The following is a 25,632-nucleotide window of genomic DNA, read 5'->3' as shown; positions in this document are numbered from 1 at the left end:
ATTTAAGAAAAAATATTTATTTAACATATAAAACAGGTCTGAAAAAGGCACAAACATTCAAAGTGTATAAAACTAATTTTTGATTTAAGACAAAAAAGGGTGAAAACAGTAAGCCTAGTACTAGATGAATTATAATAATAATGCATATATTTGTAGACAGGCTAAGAAATGGACCTTCATTATAAAAAGCAAACAGTAAGTGCAAATATTTAAAGTAAAAGAAAATATGATCAAACAACCACCAATCAACAAAAAGGTCAGAAATGCTGGATTTTACTGCTGGAATTTCCCAAGGAGTTAACTGGCAATAAATCAGTAATTCGATATTAAATATATGAAAATCACTGCTAACTGCTAACTTTATTCTATGTTTGTCTAGACTTCCGCTTTGCCGACTATTTTATGCTAATACGACTTTAAAGGTTAAACTTGCTCACCTTTTTAGCCAATATCAAACACCAAAAAAAAACGTCCTAAAAAAGAATAATATATTTTGTCTTATCTAAAATAAAGCGCTGTCATAAAGTCTTAATTAAAGCTTTCTCCGGGGGTAAAAAACACCCTGATAAAACCCTTCCATGTTATATATTTGGTTGTTTAAACACAAGACACTGCAGTCCCCTTCACCACCATTGTGCAAACGTAGCAATGAAAGTACTTAAAGTTTGTTCTAATTAAAACATCAGATTGTTTTTAAGGCACCAACAAGAAAGTTACTGTACAAAACTTCACAGAGTCAGAGGAGTGAGAATTGACATGCTACATCATTGCAACCTGGGGCATGTTCATGATTACAACACTACAAAAAATACATGTCTTACATTGCATGGCTGAAAAATACACATTCCTCTTCTGAGTGTTGACTCGGAGTGCCCTCTGGTGGCCACATCCTCTCAGTCCTCCAATAAAATGTCCTCCTGCATGCCCTCACACCTCTCATCACGTGGATCTGAATCAAAGTGCACTAAAAGTCTGTCCAACATGGCTCGATTATTAAAAATAAAAAACGAACCACTGTCTGGATGTGTAGCTGGAATGATTTAAAAACTAAAGAGAGGAGGGGGGGCTTCCCAGGAGTCTTAGAAACCTGATAGCGTTATCACACAGGCTACACTTTGCACTGCTGTACCAACAGTCTGCTCTTTATCAGCTGTGCTTATAGAGTCAATAAAATCCAAAGACTGACAAACATGCTTTTGAGGCCGAGGTAATATAAAAGGATCAACAGGGCAGAGGTCAGGAGCTGTAAAGGGTGTCACAGCGCTACACAGACACAGGGGTGTTTGAGGCACACTGGGAGGATGCCCTTGTTGATTTGGTGGAACTCCACCAGCTGCAGGAGGTCTATGAAGAGAGTCAGCCCGTCGTCCATGGTGAAGTACTTCCTGCCTCCCTCCTCGCACTGCAGATAATACAAAGACAGTTACAATAAAGTACATATTTAACACATTTTGTAATTGCAAATACAAATGTGTTTTATCTGTGGTAGAATGGAGTTTCTTTGAGGGGAACTCACAGGGATCACCAGGTAATGTTTGGTCTTTAGCTTGTAGCACAGCGAGAGGACGAAGCACTGGGCGTGCTGCTGGCTCTCACGGATCAGGAACATCCTACACAGAAACACACGTGCAGAGAAACAGTTCAGATACTAACTTACTTTAATGCACTGGTCAGGGTTTATTACGTAAAACTAGAAAAGGTCACTCAGTGCAGTAAAGACATCAAGCAGGCGTCTCCCTCTACCCTCCCATTAAGGAATGAAATCTCGTACTCTGTCCTAATTCACATTCTTAGTGAGTGCATAAGTATGTTAACACTGAGAAGTACGGCAACACGGTACACTTCTCACCTTCACTTCACATATAAATTAACGTACCACTGTACTTTTGTATAATGAAGCCACTGTTTATTTAATTTAGTTGATTGAGTAGTACAGTATGTAACGTGATCAAAAAAATGTCAAGCTAACTTGCTAGCTAACAGCCGGGAACATCACTTCCTGTGAGGGCACAGCAGCTGTTTAGGATTCTAAACAGCTACTTGGTTGAAATTCAAACACTGCAAGTGTTAACCGTGTATGACATAATAGTATATTAAGTGACTTATCCAAATTCATATACAGCATCAATCTATTCTCCCTCCCAGCTCCCTTATAATCAAACTGGATTTATTAATCTTGTAACATACCTACATTCAGTGTTTCAGTTATAGTGTATTCTGCTGATATTCCTTTTGAAAATGAGACCAAACTTTTGTACGGCTGTCACTATTTGAGCAACGACAAAGATGACCTGCAGGGCCACTGTAAAGCTCAGTGGATATAGCTGCAGCCTCATTTAAGCCCAATGTAAGTCCCTGCTGTGGTGGATACAGGTTTGAATCCTGCCTGAGATCAATAAAGCCTGTGAATCTATTGAATCTTCAGCATGCAGTCATTAATCAGCACAAACAATGTAGGTCTGATCATTCATAGAATGTAATTAGTATTCCAAATAAACAACTAAATAAATAAACAACTGCAAACAGACAGACACACCCAATCAAACACACTATCTCCCTACAGGTTTACACTGGGCGGAGATTCAATTCATTCAACTTGGGTTTTGGTTCCATAAGAGAGTTTTTGAGACCACAGTGTTTAGTGAATGGGTCTCCCCTGCAGTCTCTCCACTCACCCGTCCACCAGGCCCTGCTTCTCTATCAGCCGCTGTGTTTCCTTTCTGGAGATGCCACCATGAAACCACGGCTGGGACTTATGGATGGCTACAGACAGACACAGACGGTAAACATCAGAAAAGTGAGAGGGGACATGTATTTCACATTCCACAGGTGTGATGTATTGTCCTCTCATGTGGACTTACAGGACGGTCTGGCGGCGGCGTTGGAGTTGGGCAGACTGCACCTCAGGGCTTCTCTCCTCTGCACCAGTGGAAGAAAAAAATCACAGTCAGATATTTGTGGATGTTTTCTACATCCTTACATTTTAGCTTTTTAAACAATCCTACATGATTTCATTCTCTATAATCAATTAGTTGTTTGGTCTATAACATTTCAGAAAAAGGGGAAATATTTTCCCAAAGCCCAGAATGACGTCTTCAAAGGTCTGTGTTGGTTTGTCCACAATCCAATATTTAAACACTATACTGTCATAGAAGAATCATGAAACTATTTTGTATATTAGATAAATGTTGACTTTTTTTCTTTCTTTAAAAAATGCAAAGCCTGCAACAAAGAATCGGTCAGAAAGAGTCAGCCTGTGATCAATAATACCTGAGCAGGGTCTGAGAAGGATTTTTTTCCGCACCATCTATCTAGTACATGCCTCCTCTCAAAATATAGAAATATAGAACTGCAACCTCTGATATATTCCACCAGTTTTATCATATGGTGAAAAATATGTTTATAGGAAGTAAGTTACCATGTTTGCCAACTCCTGCATAAAAATGACATGAATGCCATTTTTCTTCACACTCTGATGAAGCTAACCAGGTTCAAACGTAAGCATGTTTTTGTTTGACATGGCCAGATTTAAGTACTGAGATTATAGTAGTACTTTGTTCGAAATATCTATGTGTGTGCAAGCTGTTTACCTTTGGGTATTAATCTTTGAAACATAAATTAACCTTTAAGACTTAAGTGAATCTCGGCTGGACGGAGGTACAGCCATGCGTCATTACTTCCTCCATATCAGTGTTTATCACCGTTTGTATTGCTCCCGCTCAGCAGCCATGACCCTCCCCTCATGTCCTCACCCTCCAGGCTTGCCCCTCCTCCCTCTCTGCGCTCTGGGCCTCCGTTGGGTTCTCGATGACCCGCCCGCCGGCCTTGCCCGAGAAGTCCATGGCCACCAGGCTCGCCTCGGACTTTGACTGCTCACACAGAGAAACAAGCAGCGTGTGTGAGAAGAGAAATGTGAGACGACGCTACACAATGATTTCTCCTCTTAAATCATATCATGTCTGATGATCTCACTTTGGCATCTGTGAGTTTGCTTCCTTCCAGGATTTTCGGGGCCGACTTGGATAACTGGTAGTTGCACTGAAGCTGCTTCCCATACTGCGCACACACAAAATAAAGGTTACTGCTATAGTCAAGGATGATGTTCTACCAAATTGTATTCCCATATACTTAAGTAAATACAGTTTTGTAAAGAGGAAAAAGACAGGAAACCTTGAAGAGTCTGAAAGCAGACGTCCAGCAAGTTCGAGTCTGTTCGTTCTCAGCACACAGGATCTTCAGGTCCTGAGTACGCACAGGGTTCTTGGAGGGCTGTACAAACACACACATAGTACACACAGCTCCTTTGAGATTTAGTTTTCACAATTGTCATTAAATGCTAAGTCCATCAGATAATTAAAATTTTGAACAGTTGATATTCTACATTCTTTATGAGAAATGTGACCAAGCAGAGGCAGATTTACTAGATTTTCTTTATTGATCTTATTTTTATTATAATTTTTTTAATTTGTATGTTGTTATTTCTGTCTTGTTTTGCCTGTTCTTACTCAGCTGTTTTCTATTTCTTCTTTTGTTAGACATCTAAAATCCCATCTCTCTGAAGTGTTTACCTTGATGCAGAAGGTGAAGTCTGTAGGCGCTCCGTACAGTTTACGGCTGTTCACCACTGTGTACACGTTCAGATCGTCCAGATCAGCAACATACTGAAGGTGGCGAGGCTCCTGTTTGATCAAAATGTTATTGAAATGGCAATATGGACTAGTACAATTCCCAAATCACAGGAAGCACAATATTTGATCATGTGTTAAAATACCACTTGAATGCAATATTGTAGAGATGCAAAGATATCCCGGCCTTCAAATAATATTCTACAAAACAGATTTGTTTGGTATAGACCACACCATAAGCAGTTTTAATGATGATGAGAATTATGATTTAAAAAAGATCAACCCCTTCAGTATGCTGAAGATTCAGCATACTGAAATTGCAATATCAGCCAAAATAAATGGAACAAGTTATTTTTGTATAATCTTAAGCGTAAATGAAGTTGCTGATAGAAGTGTTCCTCTCACATGATTTGTCCTTTGTTTTCAGATGATGATGAATGGCCGGGTTGTGGGTTTTCATAGATTATTTTATAAAAAAAGTGTCATTTATCCATTTAGTCTGCGCTTATTTATTCATTATGTTTGACTCTGACCTTGGAGGAGCCTTTGGTGGAGCAGTAGAGCCCGGAGCGGCGGAGGAAAAAGTAGACCTTCTTCCAGGCCTTACGACTGGGCTCTTTGACCTGCAGGAAGCCCTGAATCTCCGGACACGTCCCGGACTTCAGCAGGTTCTGAGGAACACAAGGGATCAGAACAGTGAGCTGTTGTTCTCAGGCTACTAATGCACAAAAAATTATGTATGAAAAAGGAAAATTGTGTTAATAAAAATGTATGAACACAATATTTTATGATATAGAAAAAAACTGTTGCAAAACAAGTATTTCAAAATATATGCCCTTGATTTAGTTTTTTACATGAAAATAAATTATTTCCTAATTTTTGATCATTGCAAGAGGACCTTGTTTTCGGTAAACGATAATATTTTTCCGATATGTGTGTGTAGGGGAACAAAATTGGCATGATAAACAGTTTGAACCCATCAAGGGTTGAAACAGAAAATATATTGATAGACATTTTTGGTTATTGATTTATTCTTCAAAAAATTGCCAAAAACGATCCGTCCCGAGCACAGAGAATGTTAGGATGTGTGGCTTTTTCGGTCTTTTATATCTCTCTAAAAAGATATTTTTTAGTTAGCCAAAACTCATTTTTGCAATATTCTTTGATTTTAAAGAAGTAAAGACTAATACAAAATAAAAAATTCTAGGCAGTGTTCTGTAAAATAAAATGAAGCTGAATACATATTCAGTTAAGTTATCATACTTTTAATGAATATGGCAATTTATAGAACTTATTTAAAAATAGATACCTTTGCTTTAACAGCCTTTGTGTCTAAATAAATATATTTAAAACAAACTTTAAGCAGACAGGTCCACTGATGATTACCAGTGTTTCTACATGAATCGGTGTGATTTCAGCAGGTTTACCTGAATGAGCTCTGAGGACGTCATGTCCTTGGTGACATCAGCGCTGTCTGAGATCATAGTCTCTGGGAAGAAGAGCTGAGAAAGGAAGCAGAAGGATGTCATCATAAAACCCTCATTGAAAGACAAGGAAGCTGCAGGATTCTGCTTTTGACAGTGATTATCCTGAAAATGCAGATTAAACACATGCTCCTTTGTTGGAAACCTGATGAAACATCATTACATAGAGTTCGGACAAAGCCTTAACTAAATGATCAGCCATGCATTGTTAGCCACCTGTGCACAAAACCAACAGGCGTCACATTTCAAATGTGCTCGGAGGGAAACAAGAGGTCCTTTTGGTGTCTTTGTTTGCATACTGTATGCACCTGGATGTGTTGAAATGACTGTAGAGCTTTAAGAGGACATAATATGCTCATTTTCAGGTTATTATTGTATGTAGTGTCTCTACTGTGACATGTCTCCATGCTTTAATGTTCAAAAAGCTCTTTATTTTTCTCATACTGCCTGTGCTGCAGCACCTCTTTTCACCCTCTGTCTGAAACCAGAGCCCAGTCTGCTCTGATTGGTTAGCTGGCCGGCTTGGTTGTGATTCGGCAACCGCTTAGAGATGTCCAGCTAGACTGGCAATCAATTGATAAATCAAGAAAATCAGCAGATCATTTAATATTAAAAATAGTTAACAAATAATTTACAGCTATGAATGACTTGTATCCTGTGTGCATGACGCAGTGGTATGCATTGCTCCATGACACATGGTCACAGTGTAGGACACATTTTATGAGTGAAATGCAGTGGGTCCATGATTAAATTCACTTTAGTGCCTTTGGAGACAGTGAGGCATACTCTAAAGAAACACCAGTGGGAGGATCATCAAAACCAGTTTTTCATTTCAAGTGTCACCTTTGTTTAAGAGCAGATCTGATGTCATGAAATACCTGAGGCATGAAGTAAGCCTGTCTGCGGCAGCACGCAACCCGCCAAGGACTTTGTTTTTTAGTAGTTATATAAAAGCAAGTGATGTAAATGTATTCCCTCTTGTTTTTTTTATTCTATTCTCAGAGTTGCATTGTTACATTTTGAGCTATAAAAAAAGGCTGTGTGCTGCTTACCACTGGCTTCCTGAAGAACTCGTACTTGGCGTAGTTCTTGCAGAAAACAAGCCTCGTGTCGCCTTTGAGAGACCAGGTGGCCTGAACCTCCACCACCACCTCGTGGTCCTCCAGGCATCTCTCTGAGTAGACAGGAGAACATTTCATAAGGCATTCTTTACCATTTAGGAGAGGAATAGTTCACCCCAAAAAAGTATAACTATATGTATATCAATTACTCACCCCATTTTACCTTTATTCTTTGAAGATAATTAAGTATTTCACACTCCCCACCTGCCTGAAACACATCCACTGGACTCTTTTTTTTTTACTTCCGTAACATAATGACATCACTTGGTAACACTCATTTTTGGGCATATGAGCATAATAGGGCCCCTTTAAAATCTCACTATTTAAACTGGTGTCAATTAATTACATTCATTATTTTAAAATAATTTGAAAAAGTATGGCATCTCTTATTAAACTGTCTTCAACACCAAAGTACAAAGCCGGTATAAAATAGTTTTATGTTTGTCTTTTTACTATTCTTTTTATTAGATTATTATTTATTTTTTTGTCAAAAGTAAGAGGAATTTGTATATATTATACATTAATAACTGACTGACTTGAGCCTGTGTCATTTCAGTATTGCCTGTATTTGTGAGTGTCACTATTTGTATTTGTCAAAAATACGTTAAAAAAAACTCAATAAAGATATTGAAATCATGTGTTCAGGAAGAACTGAAGACTTGGATTAAACTGCAAGAGTATTGTGAGATATGTTGTTTTGATGTTGTTGGGTTTCACCAACTTCAATTCATTACGTTTTTTTATTCTTCGCCAACCATGGAGGTATGCAAGAACCTGTTATCTTACATTTTCTTAATGAATTCAAACTAACCCAGGGTGAGTAATTGGTATACAAATGGTCATTTTGTGGGTGAAGTATTCCTTTAAACATTATGTCTATCCTACAGCTCAGTCGTACCCAGGCCCAGAGTGGGATAGAGCTCCAGCAGAGCCCAGTTCTCCTGGTCGCTGCAGTGAGCCGTCTGCACCAACATGTGACACACCTCTCTGGCTGTCGCTGCTCGAGAAACCCACACCGACCTGCTGTGGCTGTCCTCCCCGTACACCTTCACCAACTGAGGGAGAGGAGGAAGACATATTCAGATCATTAGAGTAAAAGAAGCAATAACCCATAATTCAAGTTGCCATGCCAAGAAATACATTCATTGTAAGAGTAGGTAGTAGCCAGGGGTTAAATTGGGCCGGGGCTGTCCGGGGCTAAGCACCGGCACATAGGAAAATGCTCTGACGTCATGCCCCTCGCATATTTTTAACAATGTATGCAGCATGCCTATATCATATGTTTACACTAGGGCTGTCAGTCGATTAAAATATTTAATCGCGATTAATCGCATGATTGTCCATAGTTAATCGCGATTAATCGCAAATTAATCGCACATTTTTTATCTGTTCTAAATGTACCTTAGAGGAATATTTTTCAAGTTTTTAATACTCTTATCAACATATGAGTGGACAAATATGCTTTATGCTAATGTTTATTATCATTTGAACAATGACAAATATTATAATGAATATTAAACACAACAACCTCTGAACATTACAAATATTCACCTCAATTCAACCTGGAACCTCTCATACAATACAAATGGTGTGTGTGTGTGTGTGTGTGTGTGTGTGTGTGTGTGTGTGTGTGTGTGTGTGTGTGTGTGTGTGTGTGTGTGTGTGTGTGTGTGTGTGTGTGTGTGTGTGTGTGTGTGTGTGTGTGTGTGTGTGTGTGTGTGTGTGTGTGTGTGTGTGTGTGTGTGTGTGTGTGTGTGTGTGTGTGTGAGAGAGAGATGGATCGTTGGAGCTATGTGCAACTCAAGGCATATGCTCGAACCGGAGCTGCCTGGACGCTGCAATCATGTTGCGCACTATCCGTGCTGAGTGTGCTGACTTTTCGTACAATGTCCCACTGTCTGGCTGCCTGCATAAAGTCAAGTGCTCGGCGCAGTTGTGGCGAAATGTCGCTCCTCTGTTTTCATTTAAACAGCTCCATATCCGTTAGCGCAGCTAGCTAGCACCAGATGCTAACAACAACAATGCACGTAATGTCTCTCTCTCGCTCGCTCGGGCCACACATACACACACCCTCCCGGTCCTCCAGATGGCCAGTCGGTGCCTGCCGGTGAGCGTGGAAGTGTGGTCTGCCACAAGCGGGCGGCAGGAGCGGGGCTGTCAGCATCAGCTTGGAGATGGTATTTTAAACTCTATGCGCTCTGAAACTACGGGGCGGCCGGGGACAAAAAATACACATGCGTTAATCGCGTTAAAAAAATTAGTGGCGTTAATTTTTGTTTTGCGTTAACGCGTTATTAACGCGTTAACTTGACAACCCTAGTTTACACAAAAAATATATACATGTTAAAACTTTTCTTTCTATATGTTTAAGGTTCTTAATAATTCGAAAAATCAATAAAACACTCTTTCTAGCTGTAACATAAGATGACGCGACGATGACTTGCACTTTTCAAATTTTTCGCGGGTTTCCCCTTTCTTTATTTTCTTCAAATCTACTTGGCTGATTGGCGACCACAGTCTCTTCCGTCAGTCACACAGACAGCCAGCAGAGTGACAGATGAATCCGAGAAAAAGTGTGGAGAAAAATAGGTAATACGCTGACAGGTTTCTTAACATGAATTCGTCTGATATTCTGGTTTTACGTTCGACTACCATTAAGTTAAATAACGTTTTTTTGTTTGACTAACTTTTGATCAAATCAAGCGTTTCTTAAACTAAGAGAAAGACACCAGCCAATGGTCGATATTGTTGACTTTATTTTAGAATAGCAGATCTCTGCGACCAGCTATAGTTTGTCGGCTTTGTCAGTGAACGTGTGTCTCTGCTCCGATCGTGAGCTTTACACCGCAGCACCTCCCGCGGGAGTCTGCTGCGGTTCCTCCGTGCAGAGCGCCCGTTTCCTAAACTATGCTATGCAGGGGCGGTTCTAGGGGGGGCAAACAGGGGCCAGTGACCCCGTAACACTGACCAGGTACCCCCCTATGGCTCCCCTCCAAAAAAAGGTTACAATATTACGATTTATTGGAATTAAATCAAATCAGAGATGTACAGTGGAGATTAAACTGTTCATTACCTGATAAAAGCAAATACTGTTCATGTTTTTTTTATTAAATTGTCACTTAAATTTACCAAAACAAATACTAATTATTGTATTTTATGTTTATTTTACAAAATTACTTTATACTGTCAATTTAACCCGCTTTTATTGTACCCCTCTCATGAAATAACTGGCCCCAGCCTGATGCTATGTATGTGTGTGCATAAAGCTGAGATATGCATACATTTATTTCCTTTCTCTTTGAAAGTTTCAGAGTTTAAAGTGAGGCATGATGCCATACTTGCCAACCCTCCCGATTTTCGCGGGAGACTCCCGATTTCATTGCCCTCTCCCGGTTTCCTCCCGGGGTCATATTTCTCCCGATTTCTGACAAAATCAGATTTACTCAGGACTGTTTCCACTCGGACTTTAATACAGCTACATCATTGTTTGGTTTTCATGGTAGCGCGTCTCTTTAGTAGCGCGCGCAACTGAAAGTCTGAGAGGGTGAGGAAGACAATCACAGCAAACAGAGCAACTCCACCCTCTGCTCACTCCTTTCCTGTAAAATACCCCCGTGGTGGTTTTGGAAATGCTCCCGATTTCTGAGGTCTCAAGGTTGGCAAGTATGCATGATGCAGAAATGAGTGAAGCAAAAAGGAGGAAACTTACAGACTTCTTTAAAAAGGTATGTCAAAGCCATTTGTATCTTTTATTTATTCACCATAAGTTCCTTTGTTAATTATCCTACATTTAAATGCAGAGTTGAGCAGAACAAGGCAGGTGATGGGCGAGCAGGGCAGCTTGGAAAAGAGAGAGGATCAGAGCAGTGTAAAGAAGGGAAGGGAGTGGAGGAACTTGAGGAGAGGAGTAGAGCAGGCTGAGGAGAGCAGAGCAGCCTGAGGAGGGGAGAGGAGCAGGGCAGCCTGAGGAGAGCAGAGCAGAGCAGCCTGAGGAGGACAGAGGAACACGGCAGTTTGAGGAGGACAGAGGAGCAGGGCAGCCTGAGGAGAGCAGAGCAGAGCAGCCTGAGGAGGACAGAGGAACACGGCAGTTTGAGGAGGACAGAGGAGCAGAGCAGGGAAGCAGTGTAGGAAAGGCTGACAACTTGCCTGACTGCTGTTCGTTCAAATGGTTGGACCTCCTCTTGCCTCTTGGGACCCCACAAAATATGTGAGGAAGTGGGTAGCTACCAGAAGGTCTGCAGACCATTTAGCCTGTAGACAAAGATGCACGACTACACAGGCTTCCCCCTATCAGCCCATCTGGGATTTGATGAAGTTGCTGGTCGTACATACAGTAATGTTGTTGAACTGCTTATATTGATGTGGACTTTCATTCCTAAATCAATTCAGATAATATGTCTCTGTACTCATATAGTTGTTTTTTAATGTTCTTGATTAAGTGTGCAGAGAAATGTTGACTTAAAATGGCAATTTGAAGGTCTGTCATTTGTGAAAAATGTTTGTGTATATATTAATAATTTCAAATGTAAATTCATTCCAGTTAAATAATACTAATAAAAAGACGGTCTATTTGACATACTTTCTATGTTTACTTTCTCGATTGGTGGCATGAAATAGTGCATCTGATACAGGAGCAGTTGTTTTAGGATTGGGCATCATATATTGCCCCCCCCCAAAAAAAACACAGCCCCCCCCCCACACATATCAAATCCCAATTAACCCCTGGTAGTAGCCATATGAATACAAATCAATTATCAAAATATATCTTGACAAATACCTCGATAATGATATTGTGTCGATATTGTTTGGTTGCCAATTGATGCTTTTGAAAAAATTATTACACAATGAGAATTTTGATAAATAATCATTAGATCTGAACAGCTAGATCATTCAGAAAATGACATCCATTAACTGTACTTCAGCCATTAAAACCAGGGAAAGACTTATTGCGATCTCTCATATCGACTTAGACAATATCTAGTTTCATATCACTTATTGGTCATCAACAAGAAAATCCAATATCACAAAATGATTGTTGTTTAGACGATATTCAAATAAATTGGTAATAGGTGTTCTATTCGAAGCAACTGTTGACCAACTATACCTATGAAATAAATTAGGTTTAACTTGATCCTTCTGACATATAGTAAAGTAGACTTCAAAAGATTCTAAATCTTCTTCAATTATATCACACTGGTCACTTAACAGCTAGTTGACATATGTAGAGGTCATCTCATCTCATGTAAGTGTTTGAATTATTTGGATAAAGCAGGGTTATTCTTGATAACAGTGATAACACTTTTCACACCTGGCTTTGGCAATACTTCAAAACATGAGACAGGAAGCCAAAATGGGAAGCCAATAATATGTCAACCGCACTGCAGAGGCAGATAGTCGCTGGCTCCGATAAGAGACAGCCCGTCATCATTTTCGATAGAATTACATAACAGGTTGTTACTCGGAGAGACGGAACACGAGCGGTACTAGGGGGGGGGGGGCGGGGCAACAGGGGCCAATGCCCCCGTAACACTGAGCTTTGGAGGCCCCCCTCCAGAGAAATGTTATGATAGTACAATTTGTGCATCGAAGACTAAGACTAAGAGAATAAGAGGAATCGCTTGTTTTTTTCCACTAAAGTAATTTAATAAATGTGTAACTAATTATGTAACTAAAACAAACACCAATCATGGAATTGTATGTTTTTCTGTTGTGAGCCATGACTTTATACTGGATGCAAAATGATGAAATCTTGATTACTGTCTTTGTCTCGGTGTAGTTGGTAGGGCTGCACAATTTGGGAAAACAAACTAATTGCGATTATTTTGACTGATACTGAAATTGCGATATGTATTACAATTGTGCAGGGATCAACCATTTTGAATGATAATTCTCGTTATGATTGAAAAATATATTAAAATGGTCATGGTGTGATTTAAAAAAGAAACAAGTGTCATGCCTTCAGAATGTGATTTGTAGGCTAGCTCTCAGCAGCTACAGAATATTGCAATTTGAATATTACACAAGCTGATAAAGCGATTTTGTTAAATATCGATTAACTGTGAAGCCCTAGTTGTTGGTCTAGAAATATACCATAAACCTGCTTAAGAAAACCTTTTGTAAGTAATTTTCTCTGTTCCTAACTGTTTTTGTTCTTAGATGCTTTTTAAATAACTTATCTTTACCAGGATGGTTCAAGGTTCTTTATTTTGTCATACGAACATAGCTACAGTGTAGTTATGCCGATGGAATTCTTAGGTCAGAGGCTTCTCCAACAGAGCAACACAGATAAACAGAAAATATGGTGCAAGTAAATACTATGGGCTCAGAACAGTCTCATAATACACACATGCACACATGCACACAGAAGGATTCACACTTGTATTTCATGATCTGCAAAAGGATCCACACTTGTGTTTTTCAATGCACACACAAATGTGTTCCGTTTCATATACATGTAAATAAAATCCAAATACAGAAAAAAGTTTTACATATGTATTTTTGATCCTCTATTTGTTTTCCGTTTAAATCCCCTGAACCTGCAAACACAAACCGCTTCCCGTGCACAGATCGCTGTGCATTCGTGTGTGGGTTTTTTGAGACTCCCCTGACGGTCAGCCGATTCGTACTTGTAATTTTTTCTATCTATAGCCAATCAGATGTCTCCTCAATTCTAAGCCAATCACATGAGCGCGCCCCCACGAGGGTAGATTTATTGCGTTCATGACGTAGCGCTTCATATACGCATTTTGCGCTGTCCGGAGCTGACAGGTCCATGGAGCCTGCCTGCAGGCGCTAATCTCAGGACACCTCCACTCTCAGTACAGCGCCACTTTCCGAACAGGAAATGCACGCAAATACAAGCCTTTATATTATTAAGGTACAGCGCCACTTTCCGAACCATTGATGAATGCTTGTGTACACAAAAACGGCAGAAGCCAGTGCTAGACAGTGAACTGTCAACGGGGGGAGCCCCGCCGGTCATTATCGGCTCTTAATAGTTTGATCGGTGCTCTCTATAAAGGCCGATAAGGTGAGCTGGATCTGATCGATATGGACATAAAGACATAAACGTGTTACAGGCTTGGCCTGTCACTTTAAGAGTAGCAGCCGCAAGGGGTTGTGGGTTTTTGGAGTGTGTGTGAGTAAAATGTGATGGCCACGGCGAAGTGCGGAGTTATGAAGAGAGAGACGAAAGTATAGAGAAAGTGGTCAGAACGGGAAAAGTAACTAGTCTGTATGTAGGCCTATGCAATACAGTGTCAATGTAACTGATTAGTCTGAAGAACGTGAATAAACGGAGGTTCTTCCCACGGCACACGAACCCCCCGTTTGCATCCCTTTTCCCCTCGAAATGTCTGGGCAGCTGGTTACCGGCTGACAACGAGCCAAGTCAGAAACCACCGGTGTGTAACCGAAACTACGGTTTCGGTGCCGAGATACAGTTAGTAAAAAGGTAACAAACGCGAGTGAAGTATAACCGGACGCGAGAGAGAGATCAGATCAACTGCTGAGTCTGACGGAGGCCCAATCCCAAACCACTCCCTCGACCCTACCCCTCCGTGACGTGAGTGAACTCCGTCTGTAGCCACACTCGCAGCTCAACGAGGCTCCCTCCTGTCAGATGGAGGGCGTAAATACAGCAGCAAGCTTTGGGACGGCCTCCCCTCTCTCCGGAAGAAACAGGAAATGCCGTAACTGTATGTAACAACGGTTTCAAATCAGCATCTCTTTGACAAAAAATGTAAATTAATAACTCAAATAAAACTCCAAACATCTTTCATTGTGTTACTTTTTTGTAAAGCTCTTTTAGTTTTACACCTGATGTTTATAAGCTTCTTAGTGTTTGCAACAGTCTGTAAATATACACAACTTTATAATAAAATGCACACATTTACCTTTTTCTAGACTAAACACAGGTATGATCCTAAGTTAAAACATATGAGGTTATCATGAGGTTGTTAACATCGCAGTTTATCAGTGGATGTTTGCTGGAACTACTTGTTAACAGCTTGTTTCCTGACGGACACACACAGCGTTGAGACGGGTCAGGTAGAGACCGGTCTCAAGTCAGCACCGATGCAGACTCGCTGTTTGAGTGCTTGATAGCCCACTCCCCCTCCACACTCGTTGCTTTGGAACAGCCCTTAATATGGCGGACCCTCCGCGTGAACGCGCAAACGGAGGGGTAGGGTGTAGGGGGCGGTTTGGGAATGGGCCGGAGACTCGCAGCTCTGCATGATCACCTGATGCTCCGCCCTCTGTTTAGCGAGCTGACCGGACAGCACAAAATGCGTATGAAGTGTCATGAACCCAAGAAATCATACCCTGGTGGGGGGGGCGCTCATGTGATTGGCTTAGAATGGAGGAGACATCTGATTGGCTATAGATAGAAAAAATTACAAGTACGAATCGGCTGACCGTCAGGGGAGTCTAAAAAAAAACACACACGAATGCACAGCGATCCGTGCACAGAAAGCGGTTTGTGTTTGCAGGTGCAGAGGTTTTAAACGGAAAACAAATATGTGAGGATAAAAAATACATATGTAAAACTTTTTTCTGTATTTGGATTTTATTTACATGTATATGAAACGGAACACATTTGTGTGTGCATTGAAAAACACAAGTGTGGATCCGGAAATACAAGTTTGAATCCTTTTGCGGATCATAAGATACAAGTGTGAATCCTTCTGTGTGCATGTGTGTATTATGAGACTGTTCTGAGCCCATAAAATACAAAAGAAAAATAGTTTAAAAAAGTGAAATAGTGCAATAAGAGTCTATGCAAGTTATTGGAATGATATATTAGATAAATAGATAAATAATTACTAAGTAGCAGATGGATGTTGTTTCAGCAGTTCAGGTGTTTAACAGTCTTATGGCCTGTGGGATGACACCGTCTCGGAATCTGGTTGTTTTAGTCCGGATGCTGCGGTAACGCCTGCCAGACGGCAGCAGACAGAACAGTTTGTGGCTGGGGTGATGGGGGTCTTTTATAATCCTGAGGGCTTTCTTCCTAAGCCTCTGGGAGTAAAGGTCCTCCATGGATGGCAGCTCCGTCCTGGTGATGTTCTCTGCAGTTTTCACCACCCTCTGTAAAGCCTTACGATTGAGGGCGGTGCAGCTGCCGTACCAGGCCGTGATGCAGCCAGTCAGGATACTCTATATGGTGCACCTGTAGAAGTTGCAGAGTATCCTGGAGTCCATGTTGAACCTCCTCAGCCTGCGGAGGAAGAAGAGCCACTGTCAAGCTTTTCTGGTGATGGTGTGAAGAGTCCATGTCAGGTCCTCAGTGATGTGGGCACCGAGGAACCTGAAGCTGCTGACTCTCTCCACCGTAGTCCCATTGATGGCGATGGGGGCGTGTCCCTCTCCCTGCTGCTTCCTGTAATCCACAGTCAGCTCCTTTGTTTTGCTGACGTTGAGATTGAGGTTGTTATCCTGGCACCAAGATGTCAGGTTTCCGACCTCCTCTCTACGCCGTCTCGTCGCCGTCGGTGATCTGGCCGATGACGGTCGTGTCATCAGCAAACTTCACGATGGTGTTGGAGCTGTGTGTGGCCACGCAGTCGTGAGTGAACAGGGAGTAGAGGAGAGGGCTGAGCACGCAGCCTTGAGGGGCTCCGGTGTTGAGGATCAGGGTGGAGGATGTGATGTTTGCCACCCGCACTGCCTGGGGTCTGCCCGTCAGGAAGTTCAGGATCCAATCACAGAGGGCGCTGTTGAGCCTGAGGTCTCTGAGCTTGATGACCAGCTTGGAGGGCACAATGGTGTTGAAGGCTGAACTGTAATCAATGAACAGCATTCTCACATATGTGTTCCTCTGGTCCAGGTGTGAGAGGGCAGTGTGGATGGTGAGGGCTATGGCGTCGTCTGTGGACCTGTTTGCTATGTAGGCAAACTGCAGGGGGTCCAGAGAGTCAGGGAGGGAGGAGGTGATGAAGGTTTTGACTAACCGCTCAAAGCACTTCATGATAGGGGTGTAACGGTATCCGTATTCGTCCCGTACCGTCACGGTTCGGACGTCACGGTTCGGCACATGCAGTCACACGGCGAATACGCCTTTTTTTACGACTGGGAAAAAAGTCTGTCACTCAGGGCAGTATTACACTCTATATAATCCAGGGGGCGGTATTGCGCCTAAAAGCCAGCCGCCCGTAAATAACAAATGAAGAACAAGAACAAAACACAACAAAACGAACACAATACATGAAGAAGAAAAGTTAGTAGCTACGGCGAGTTCACACAACACACAGGAGCTAGAAGACCCACCTGCTTCTTTTAAATCAGCTGTGTGGGAACATTTCGGGTTCCCTGTGGACTACAACAATGATGGGGTGCGAGTTGTGGATCGGACGAGGACGGTGTGTCGGCGTTGTTCGACAGCGGTGCGGTATGCTAGTGGTAACACGTCAAACATGCTCAATCACATCCGAGTCAGTCTCAGTCCCCAGCGAGAGGGTTTTCTCGACGGCAGGTGACATAGTTACCGCCAACAGATCTGCCCTCACTACTGACAACGTAGACAAACTCATCTTTTTGAAGAAAAACTTGAAAATAGAGTAAAGCTTGAGCACCTTTATTTAGGCATAATGGCCTCACACACTCACAAGTTAATTACACATTGCTCCTAAAAGGTACAGATTTTATTTTGTTTTATATTTATCATTGTATTTATTTTATATTTTGACATCAGGAGATGTTATACGGTTCTGTATTGCCTTTTATTGATTGTGATTGAAACACTTTCTTATTATTTATTTAAATATTTTCAAGACATTCTTTTTAGTTGTACAGCTTATTTATTATTATAAATAATATGGCCATCTGAGTGTGTGTGTGTGTGTGTGTGTGTTACTGTTTGTAGTTTGTTTTTAACTGTGTAATACAGTTAATGATTCCAAATGTTAGAGTTCCTTATTTTCATACCAAAACTTGCACTACTGTTAAAAAAAAATGCATTTGGGATTTTTTTTTGCTTTTCCTTGTTGTACCGAGCCTGTACCGAACCATGACCCCCAAACCGAGGTATGAACCGAACCGTGACTTCTGTGAACCGGCTACTGGGCGGTAGTCAATGAGGCTGGTGATTGTTGTCTTTTTGGGGACAGGAACGATGGTGGAGTGTTTCAAACATGTGGGGACTAATCTAAGCTATAAAAAGGGACATTCTTAGAAGAGCTCATAACTCTAAGAACTGTCCCTTCCAGATGATAGGAGCAGCCATGCTTGCTGAGTGCCTGTGTTTCTGCTGCTGGGGTGAAATGGGTGCAGGTTATTCGTGGGTCAGGATGTTCCTCAGAGCGTGCTGCTGTCTGACACAACGTCTGGATCCTGCAAGCCTTAGGAAAACAAACCTGCCCAACCAGAAACCTGCGGCTGTCAATCAGCAAGTCCTGACTGGTTGTGTGAGTGCCGACGTCAGGACTGATAATGGCTGAGTATCAACCGGAGGATTACAGGGGAGGAACATTCCTTCAGTTCAATATCCGGTCAGTCCACTTTGACTCCACAGGGGGTTTTATTAAAAAGCAGAACATATGTTCCTTTTTAGTCAGAACAGTTTATTTGCTTCATACATAGAAAGCTGAATGAGACAACAGTGGAGATCTTCATATATTAAAAACGTACTCAGACAGTAGCATTTCATGTTGTGCATCAAATCTGAGATGCTGCATTGCTGCTGATCCCTCCCAAACTGATTTTGTATGTCAGAGAGCATAGTGAGCTATAATCACATTTTATTTTTGTACAACAAGCGTAGAGAAACAATTTAATTAATAAAATGTTTATTGATTGAACAATTGCTTCGGTGGTGAAAATACAGTTTTAACTAGAAGCTTCAGAAAGAGCTGATATTCAATGAAAGAGGTTCATTACATTGACAAAATGATATGAACACCTAAACGTCCAGAGCTTGAGGAAGGAAGTCACTTTTGTGCATGTTCTCACGCTCCAAAGCCACATAAATAAATACGTTTTGTAAGCCAGGAGGCAATGCGATGGACGTGAATGTATTTAATATGTGCCCAGTAGGTAACTTTATTAATTAAAATTAAGCATGATTATTAAATGTTTGTTCATTTCTTTACCACGGAGAAAATAAAAGCAAGATTACAGCTGAGAATATACATTTTAAATATTTATTTCACTAAATGATTGTTGTTTTTTAAAATCTTTATTATTATCATTATTTCACATTTTATTTCATTCATTGGTGTTACCTGAGGTGCAATATTTGCAGTGCACTGCTCATGTTTATGTAATTCTTAAATGAAGTCTTATTGTGTAAGCATCTTCTTGTATCCTTTGTATTATGTCGGGGAATTTTAATAATATAAGCGCCATTAAACAATACACTTATATTATACAGGGGCATATGAGCGTGATTAAAGTAACACAACAATATATAAAAGTCGATTCCATTTCTGTTTGTGACACACAGGAGACAGTGTGGCACGCCACTGTCATTAGACATGTCTATTCTGGCAGTGCATGTTTGTCAAAATAAGACAGCGCAGTCATGGCAACACGGTCGTCCTGTCAGTCACAATCATAACCGAACTTCATCTGAACTATTTGAAGGCAAGTTCAGACACATTAAAGGGATCCAGCTGCCAGAGCCTACAGGCAGGTGTGATGGGGTTAACACTGTAGCTGTGAGTTGTCCAAACAAATATATGAGAGAGGATCAAACCTGACGTTATCTTATTTTCTTAACATCCATTCATTGCATGAAAACCTTTGAATCTTTAAAAAACAGCTCACAAATATAGTAAAAAAAGGGATCAGCATTTCCCTCAAACAGCTGGTCCCTTTAAGTCAAACCAATAAATAGTAGCCCACATAAGTAATGGAAGCAAAGGAGCAATACTTTAAAACATCAGAAGAGGTAGTGACTTGCTGGCTAGATATTGGAGTCAAATAAAAGAAACACGCACAGATGTTGTAAGCTAACTCTGCGACTGCTGGCCAACTTTCAACAACACTCCGGTCCCAGACGTGTACATCACTTTTTACGGTGCCCGTCTGCAGGGTGATTTGATCTTCTTGCAGCGTTTTGTATTTGCAACGTCTCATTTATGTAGGCTATCTAGACACCTTAATCCTGAGTCACACTTCAGTGTGTGAAAATATGAAACCATTAAAAGATGCAAAAGACTTGCTTACCAACAAGGCTTTGAACTTACATGTTTGTTACTGGACAGTTGTGGAAGGGAATTATTGAGCACTGGAGACTTGGAGGGGCTGCACAGCTCTGGAAAGGGGTTGGGTATCGAGGAAGAGAAGTGCTCTACGCCTTTGGCCCTGGAAACAAAGTTAAAAAGAACACAAAAAAAGGTTAGGAGCAGCCAAGATAAATTGCAAAGAAAATTATTTTACCATACATGCTATACAAGTGGTGGTGGTGTTTATTGTTGACAAATCCCATGAGGAGACCAAAACAATATCTACTGACAAGTGTTTTATCAATGAGAAACACCATATGAGTCCATGAATACACTGTAATGTATTAAACCGACGCTGAAAATATTGATGATTGTACCTTTACAGATGAATGTCTTCAGGAGGAACTAATGGGATGGGGTGATCAACTCAGCTAGTGTCAAGATACAGGCTTACACATGATTGATTTGGTCCTTTGTTTCGATTTTTTTTTTTACAATAAGAAAAATCCAAATAATTTCAGCCTCTTCAAGGTATATGTGTGTTTCAAAATCAAATGCTTGCACTTGTCCACATAAGAGATCTTTTGTGTATTTGGACTTCACACAGAGAGTAACAACACTTCCCTATCTTGGCTTGCATTGGCTGAATACAGCATTTGGTTATATTGTCAGAGAACAAGCCAGTCACTAGATAATACGTTGTAACAAGCTATTATGTAAAGACACAGGGAAGTGAAACAGAAACAAATCTCTTATCAGTCACAAAAAGTGTAGAACAAAGGCACATGTAAGCATGTGTACTAACACTAGTGGAATTATTTCCTTGAAATGCCATAAGGAAAAAAAGATGTTCCTCCTTTCAATGCTTTTCCATATGCCTAGCCTCTTTAACTCTTCCTTGAGTTGTCTTACCAGAAACTGCTGTACACGTCAGAGGACTTTTGGCCTGAAGTTGAGTCACATACTTGGGTCAATACGCAAGTTCAGAAGACAATTGACTCACTTTCTGCATGCACGTTAATATTGAGTAACCAGTGAGTAATGCGTTCTGCCTGTGTGCACTGCTGCTGGTTGTACCTGATTACGGTGATCAGGATGGGTTGGGAGCGCCGTATGGAAGGAGACTCAGGTACCAGAGGAGCCAGGGTCAGGGTGGAGCTCCCCAGTAACGTTTCTGCTCCATCGGACATGTCCTTCATCTCCGAGCCCTCAAACACCTCTGTCCAGGGACCTGCCACTTCCATCATGTTACCTGAGGGAAGGAAGAGTCATATTATTAAACTTATGATATTCTAACATAAGCAACCTATTATAAGTGTTGAAACTAAGAATATTTTTAGGAGTTTTAGGAAAATATATAAGATTTTATGCAATGTATTCTTTTGTCTTTGTGGCCTTCCATGTTTACTTGATACTCAGCGAGGGCTGCACGATTTGGAACAATAACTTATTACCACTATTTTCACTGATTTTGCGATCGTGATATAATTAATAGCCCCCATTGAAAAATATATATAATTATTATGGTGTAATTCCTTTGAGAGGATCTGTCCCAAACAACTATGTTTTGTTAAGTCTACAGAATATGATTTGAATATCCTTGCAGCGCCATTTTACTCGATTACACATTTTATTTTAAAGAGGCCCAATTATGCATATTTGATTTTTCCCTTTCCTGTAGTATTTTATAAATGTTTTTTGTGCATGTAAATGGTCTGTGAAGGCTTAAATCCCCAATTTCCTCTCCAGAGGGAGTTTCTTTCCCACATACTCCCCTCTTTCCTGAAACGCCTCCATTGTAGTCCTTTGTTTACTTCAGTAACATAGTGACATCGCTACATAACACTTGCTATTCTATTGACTAGTGCACCAACACATTGTACGTGATATACTAAGGGGCAGAACATCTCTAAGCGATGGACCAATCACAACAGAGCCGGCCAGCTAACCAATCAGAGCAGACTTTGGTTTCAGACAGAGGGTGAAAAGAGGTGGAGTATGAGAAAGAGCTTTGTAAATAACCGAATTTGTGTTCTGTGAGACTGAAGGGGATGTTGCATTGTTTTTGTTGCTTTCGTTGCAGTTTTATATACATCTTAAATGTAATTTAGGTTAAATTCCTGTTTTATTTAGATACTTTTATTTTGAAGGCGAGTTTACGTTGTTGACAGGAAGTTGTTGTTGCTATAGAAACAACGTAAAGAAAAGAAAAGTATCTTCTATATATAACGACGGAGAAAGAAAATAATAAAGTGTATGGTTAAATGTTAGCACCCCCCCGAAGAGGCACAAGCTCTTACGTTGACTCTGGAGTTTCAATACACATCTAAATCATCAGTAAAGTCTACGACCATATTTCGGAGGGATATGCTACAAGCTTTTTGAACATTAAAACATGGAGACATGTCACAGTAAAGGCATATGAGCATAACAGGACCCCTTTAACACATATCTAGCGTTCAAAATATTCGAATTTTGCAGAAATGTATGTTAAGATTTCGATACAATTTTTAATAATTTTGCAGCCCTTCTCCCAGGGTATGTCATTAGATCATGTGACTGCAGCAAGTGTTTTTCTAAGATAAGGATTTCTAAGAGCATTGCAATATGTGAGAGAACGCAACTTGTATGAGAGATGTAATAAAGCTGATCAAGCTTATAGTTAGGGCTGATTAGATTCAGCCCCTAGTTTTGCTGATATAGGCTTAGTTTGTCGGGGGACATCTTACTTCTTCCTTCTCTCTGTCTATACCTGTGTACTCTCATGTTCCGATTAACCCAGCTTCCCCAAATGTCTTTCTTTTTGGTGTCTATATACGCCGGGATCCGGAGTCATGGATGATCCTGCGGTCCTGTGTCCTGCATCGCGAGCCCTGGATCTTGAGTCGTGGCTGTGGTCCTGGATCATAGGTCCTGGATGGATATCCTCGTGGATTCATCTTCCTATTATACACACATGCATTTCCAAACATTTGGACTACCTATGTTGCAAATGTATTATCTTTTCAATTTAGACACGGCATCTATTGCACGTCTGTCCGTCCTGGGAGAGGGATCCCTCCTCTGTTGCTCTCCCTGAGGTTTCTCCCATTTTTCCCTTTAAACTATGGGTTTTTCTCCGGAAGTTTTTCCTTGTACGATGTGAGGGTCTAAGGACAGAGGGTGTCGTATTGTCATACTGATATTCTGTATACACTGTGAAGTCCACTGAGACAAATGTAACATTTGTGATATTGGGCTATATAAATAAACATTGATTGATTGATTGAGATGTATTATTAAATTGCGTGTAATATCAGCTCTAAACTTAATAAATCCACACCCATAACATATTAATTTGCACGAGAGGTTTGTCAGACAACAAAACCAAGTGATCGTCATAGTTAAATCCAATTTACATACTTTCTCATTAATCATTTTTTATGTGTAAGACTTGTTATATGTTGAAACCTTGTCAGTCTGTGAATTTCCCATTCTACAGTGACAAATCAAATGTTCACACTATTAACTTGAACTGCATTTGCTGTTCGATAGCTGATAACTCATAGCAATGTAAACAAACTTGGCTTTTAGACAAGAACAAAGTTTGAGAAAAGTTAACGAAAGGTGACATTATTCAAGGCTTATGAAAAAGTGTTCATATTTAGGGAAATATCATTTATTTTCCAATGACGCATACACCCGCAGCAGGTAGTGTGTGTGTGTGTGTGTGTGTGTGTGTGTGTGTGTGTGTGTGTGTGTGTGTGTGTGTGTGTGTGTGTGTGTGTGTGTGTGTGTGTGTGTGTGTGTGTGTGTAAATTCAGGTTTGTAATAGTTCTCTGGCTCTGCGCCACCAAAGTCTATTTTCAGTAACGATAGTGTGACTCAACAGTGTTGTTTTTAATCGTAGCATTGTCTGTTCATGTGATCAGTCTTTTTTATGATGTAATTGTTGTTGTCACGAAAAGCCATCTCTAGGTGTGTAGTTTGACTGAGGCAGCACCAACATAAATACTTGCTCAAGAGTATCAACAGATGACACAGTAGACATTCTACAGATGGCCAGTCCGTCCCTGGAAAATGTCTATGCACACGTTAATAATAGTAATACAAATAACAGTGTTTCCCATACATCGACATAAAACCCCCACAGATCCTCAACTCCGGTGTGTCTCACTCATTAAGGCGAGACACGGCAGGCAAAAACATCGTTTTTCATGCACTGGTCAATTTTGATATGTTGTGCTATTTTGATTCCATAACATGTTTTCTTTCAGGCTTTTGGAAGGGAAATGTACAAAATATACATTTAGGTGTTTATTTTACTAGGCTATAGTTTGTCTATTTGCGGTGCCCCTACAAATAGAATCAAATGATGTGGGAAACACTGGATAATAATAATACTTTTTTAATTATTTATCTTTTTATTTTAATCATCTCGCGACCCCCCCTCGGGAACCCCATGGGCTAAATTGTCACATAGTACAAACAAATCATCAAATCATTACAGTCTAGATAGAAGCTTGTATCAGTGAATATTTGTATATGTATTTATATATATACTCTATTTAATTTCAATGAATAACCTAAATTGCTGACAATACATGTTAGTATAAAATGTTGTTATTTGACTAAAGCTCATTGAGTGACTAACAGACCTTGTGAGCTGAAATAACTAGAGTTAAATACAAGTCCGCAGAACACTAAGAGCTTATCATGTTATGTAATAATAAATTAATGTTATTTCTCTGGAACATGTGTCTCTTATTTATCTGTAAACGGAGGGTGGAAAGGACTAACTACTGGTAGTTCTAAAAGCCTAAACTCTTGACTAGGCTAACACAGGTGTTGTCACACAGCTCCAAAACCTAATACTGAAACTGAAGAAAATGACTCACCTTTTCTCATTAAAATACCTTTGGGATAAAAACAATTTAACTAAAATGACACCGAGATAAAGAACAATACGGTTAACTTCGGCTACAACATCTATTTGAATAAACGTTATATTTGAGGTTAAAACCAGCCTGCACCTGTTTGGGCTAGCTTGTTAGCACAATGCAACACTTACCTGTAGACTGTGCGTTGTCAGGCGGCAGGTTTTCAGCTGTCCGCCATTGCATTAATGCCAAAAACGTGATGCAGGACTTTGTGTCTGTTCTTACGTGTGGCACACAGAAACAGGATGCCGCGCCACTACTAAAGTGCCAACAACATTATCTGAGTGTAGAGGCGGAGTCTGTCCGTCAGGTGT

General features: G+C 40.5%; 1 protein-coding gene and 1 long non-coding RNA gene across 3 annotated transcripts; one reads left to right on the top strand and one right to left on the bottom strand.

Annotated features, from left to right (window-relative positions):
* Positions 1–25,632, bottom strand: grb7 (growth factor receptor bound protein 7). Its single transcript, XM_034227576.1, has 15 exons — positions 25,450–25,632; positions 21,477–21,651; positions 20,421–20,538; positions 8,129–8,285; positions 7,162–7,283; positions 6,053–6,127; positions 5,159–5,296; positions 4,569–4,679; positions 4,171–4,269; positions 3,973–4,056; positions 3,753–3,869; positions 2,862–2,919; positions 2,676–2,763; positions 1,517–1,610; positions 1–1,402 (listed from the first exon to the last, which is right to left on the bottom strand). The coding sequence occupies exons 1-15, from the start codon at positions 25,499–25,501 to the stop codon at positions 1,256–1,258; spliced, it is 1,635 nt and encodes a 544-aa protein (XP_034083467.1). The 5' UTR covers positions 25,502–25,632; the 3' UTR covers positions 1–1,255.
* On the top strand, positions 2,613–5,471 carry LOC117553573. Of its 2 annotated transcripts, XR_004570162.1 has the most exons (4): positions 2,613–2,782; positions 3,760–3,912; positions 4,003–4,077; positions 4,536–5,471. It is a non-coding gene; the product is annotated as an uncharacterized LOC117553573 (long non-coding RNA). The 2 variants fall into 2 exon arrangements; XR_004570161.1 differs by having other exon boundaries at positions 3,760–4,077.

Source organism: Gymnodraco acuticeps, unplaced genomic scaffold (assembly GCF_902827175.1).
Source record: "Gymnodraco acuticeps unplaced genomic scaffold, fGymAcu1.1, whole genome shotgun sequence".
In the NCBI taxonomy this organism is placed as follows: Eukaryota; Metazoa; Chordata; class Actinopteri; order Perciformes; family Bathydraconidae; genus Gymnodraco; species Gymnodraco acuticeps.
The sequence above is the reverse complement of the archived record's forward strand: the minus strand, read 5'-3'. Positions and strand labels throughout refer to the sequence as shown.

What these genes read in the sequence shown, in the direction of transcription:
- grb7 (XM_034227576.1), bottom strand. Translation starts at nt 25,501, where the DNA reads ATGCAATGGCGGACAGCTGAAAACCTGCCGCCTGACAACGCACAGTCT. An exon ending in ATCCTGATCACCGTAATCAG is followed by an intron (nt 20,539 to 21,476) that starts GTACAACCAGCA and finishes CTTTGTTTCCAG; the next exon opens with GGCCAAAGGCGTAGAGCACT. An exon ending in CCACCAAAGGCTCCTCCAAG is followed by an intron (nt 4,680 to 5,158) that starts GTCAGAGTCAAA and finishes TTGATCAAACAG; the next exon opens with GAGCCTCGCCACCTTCAGTA.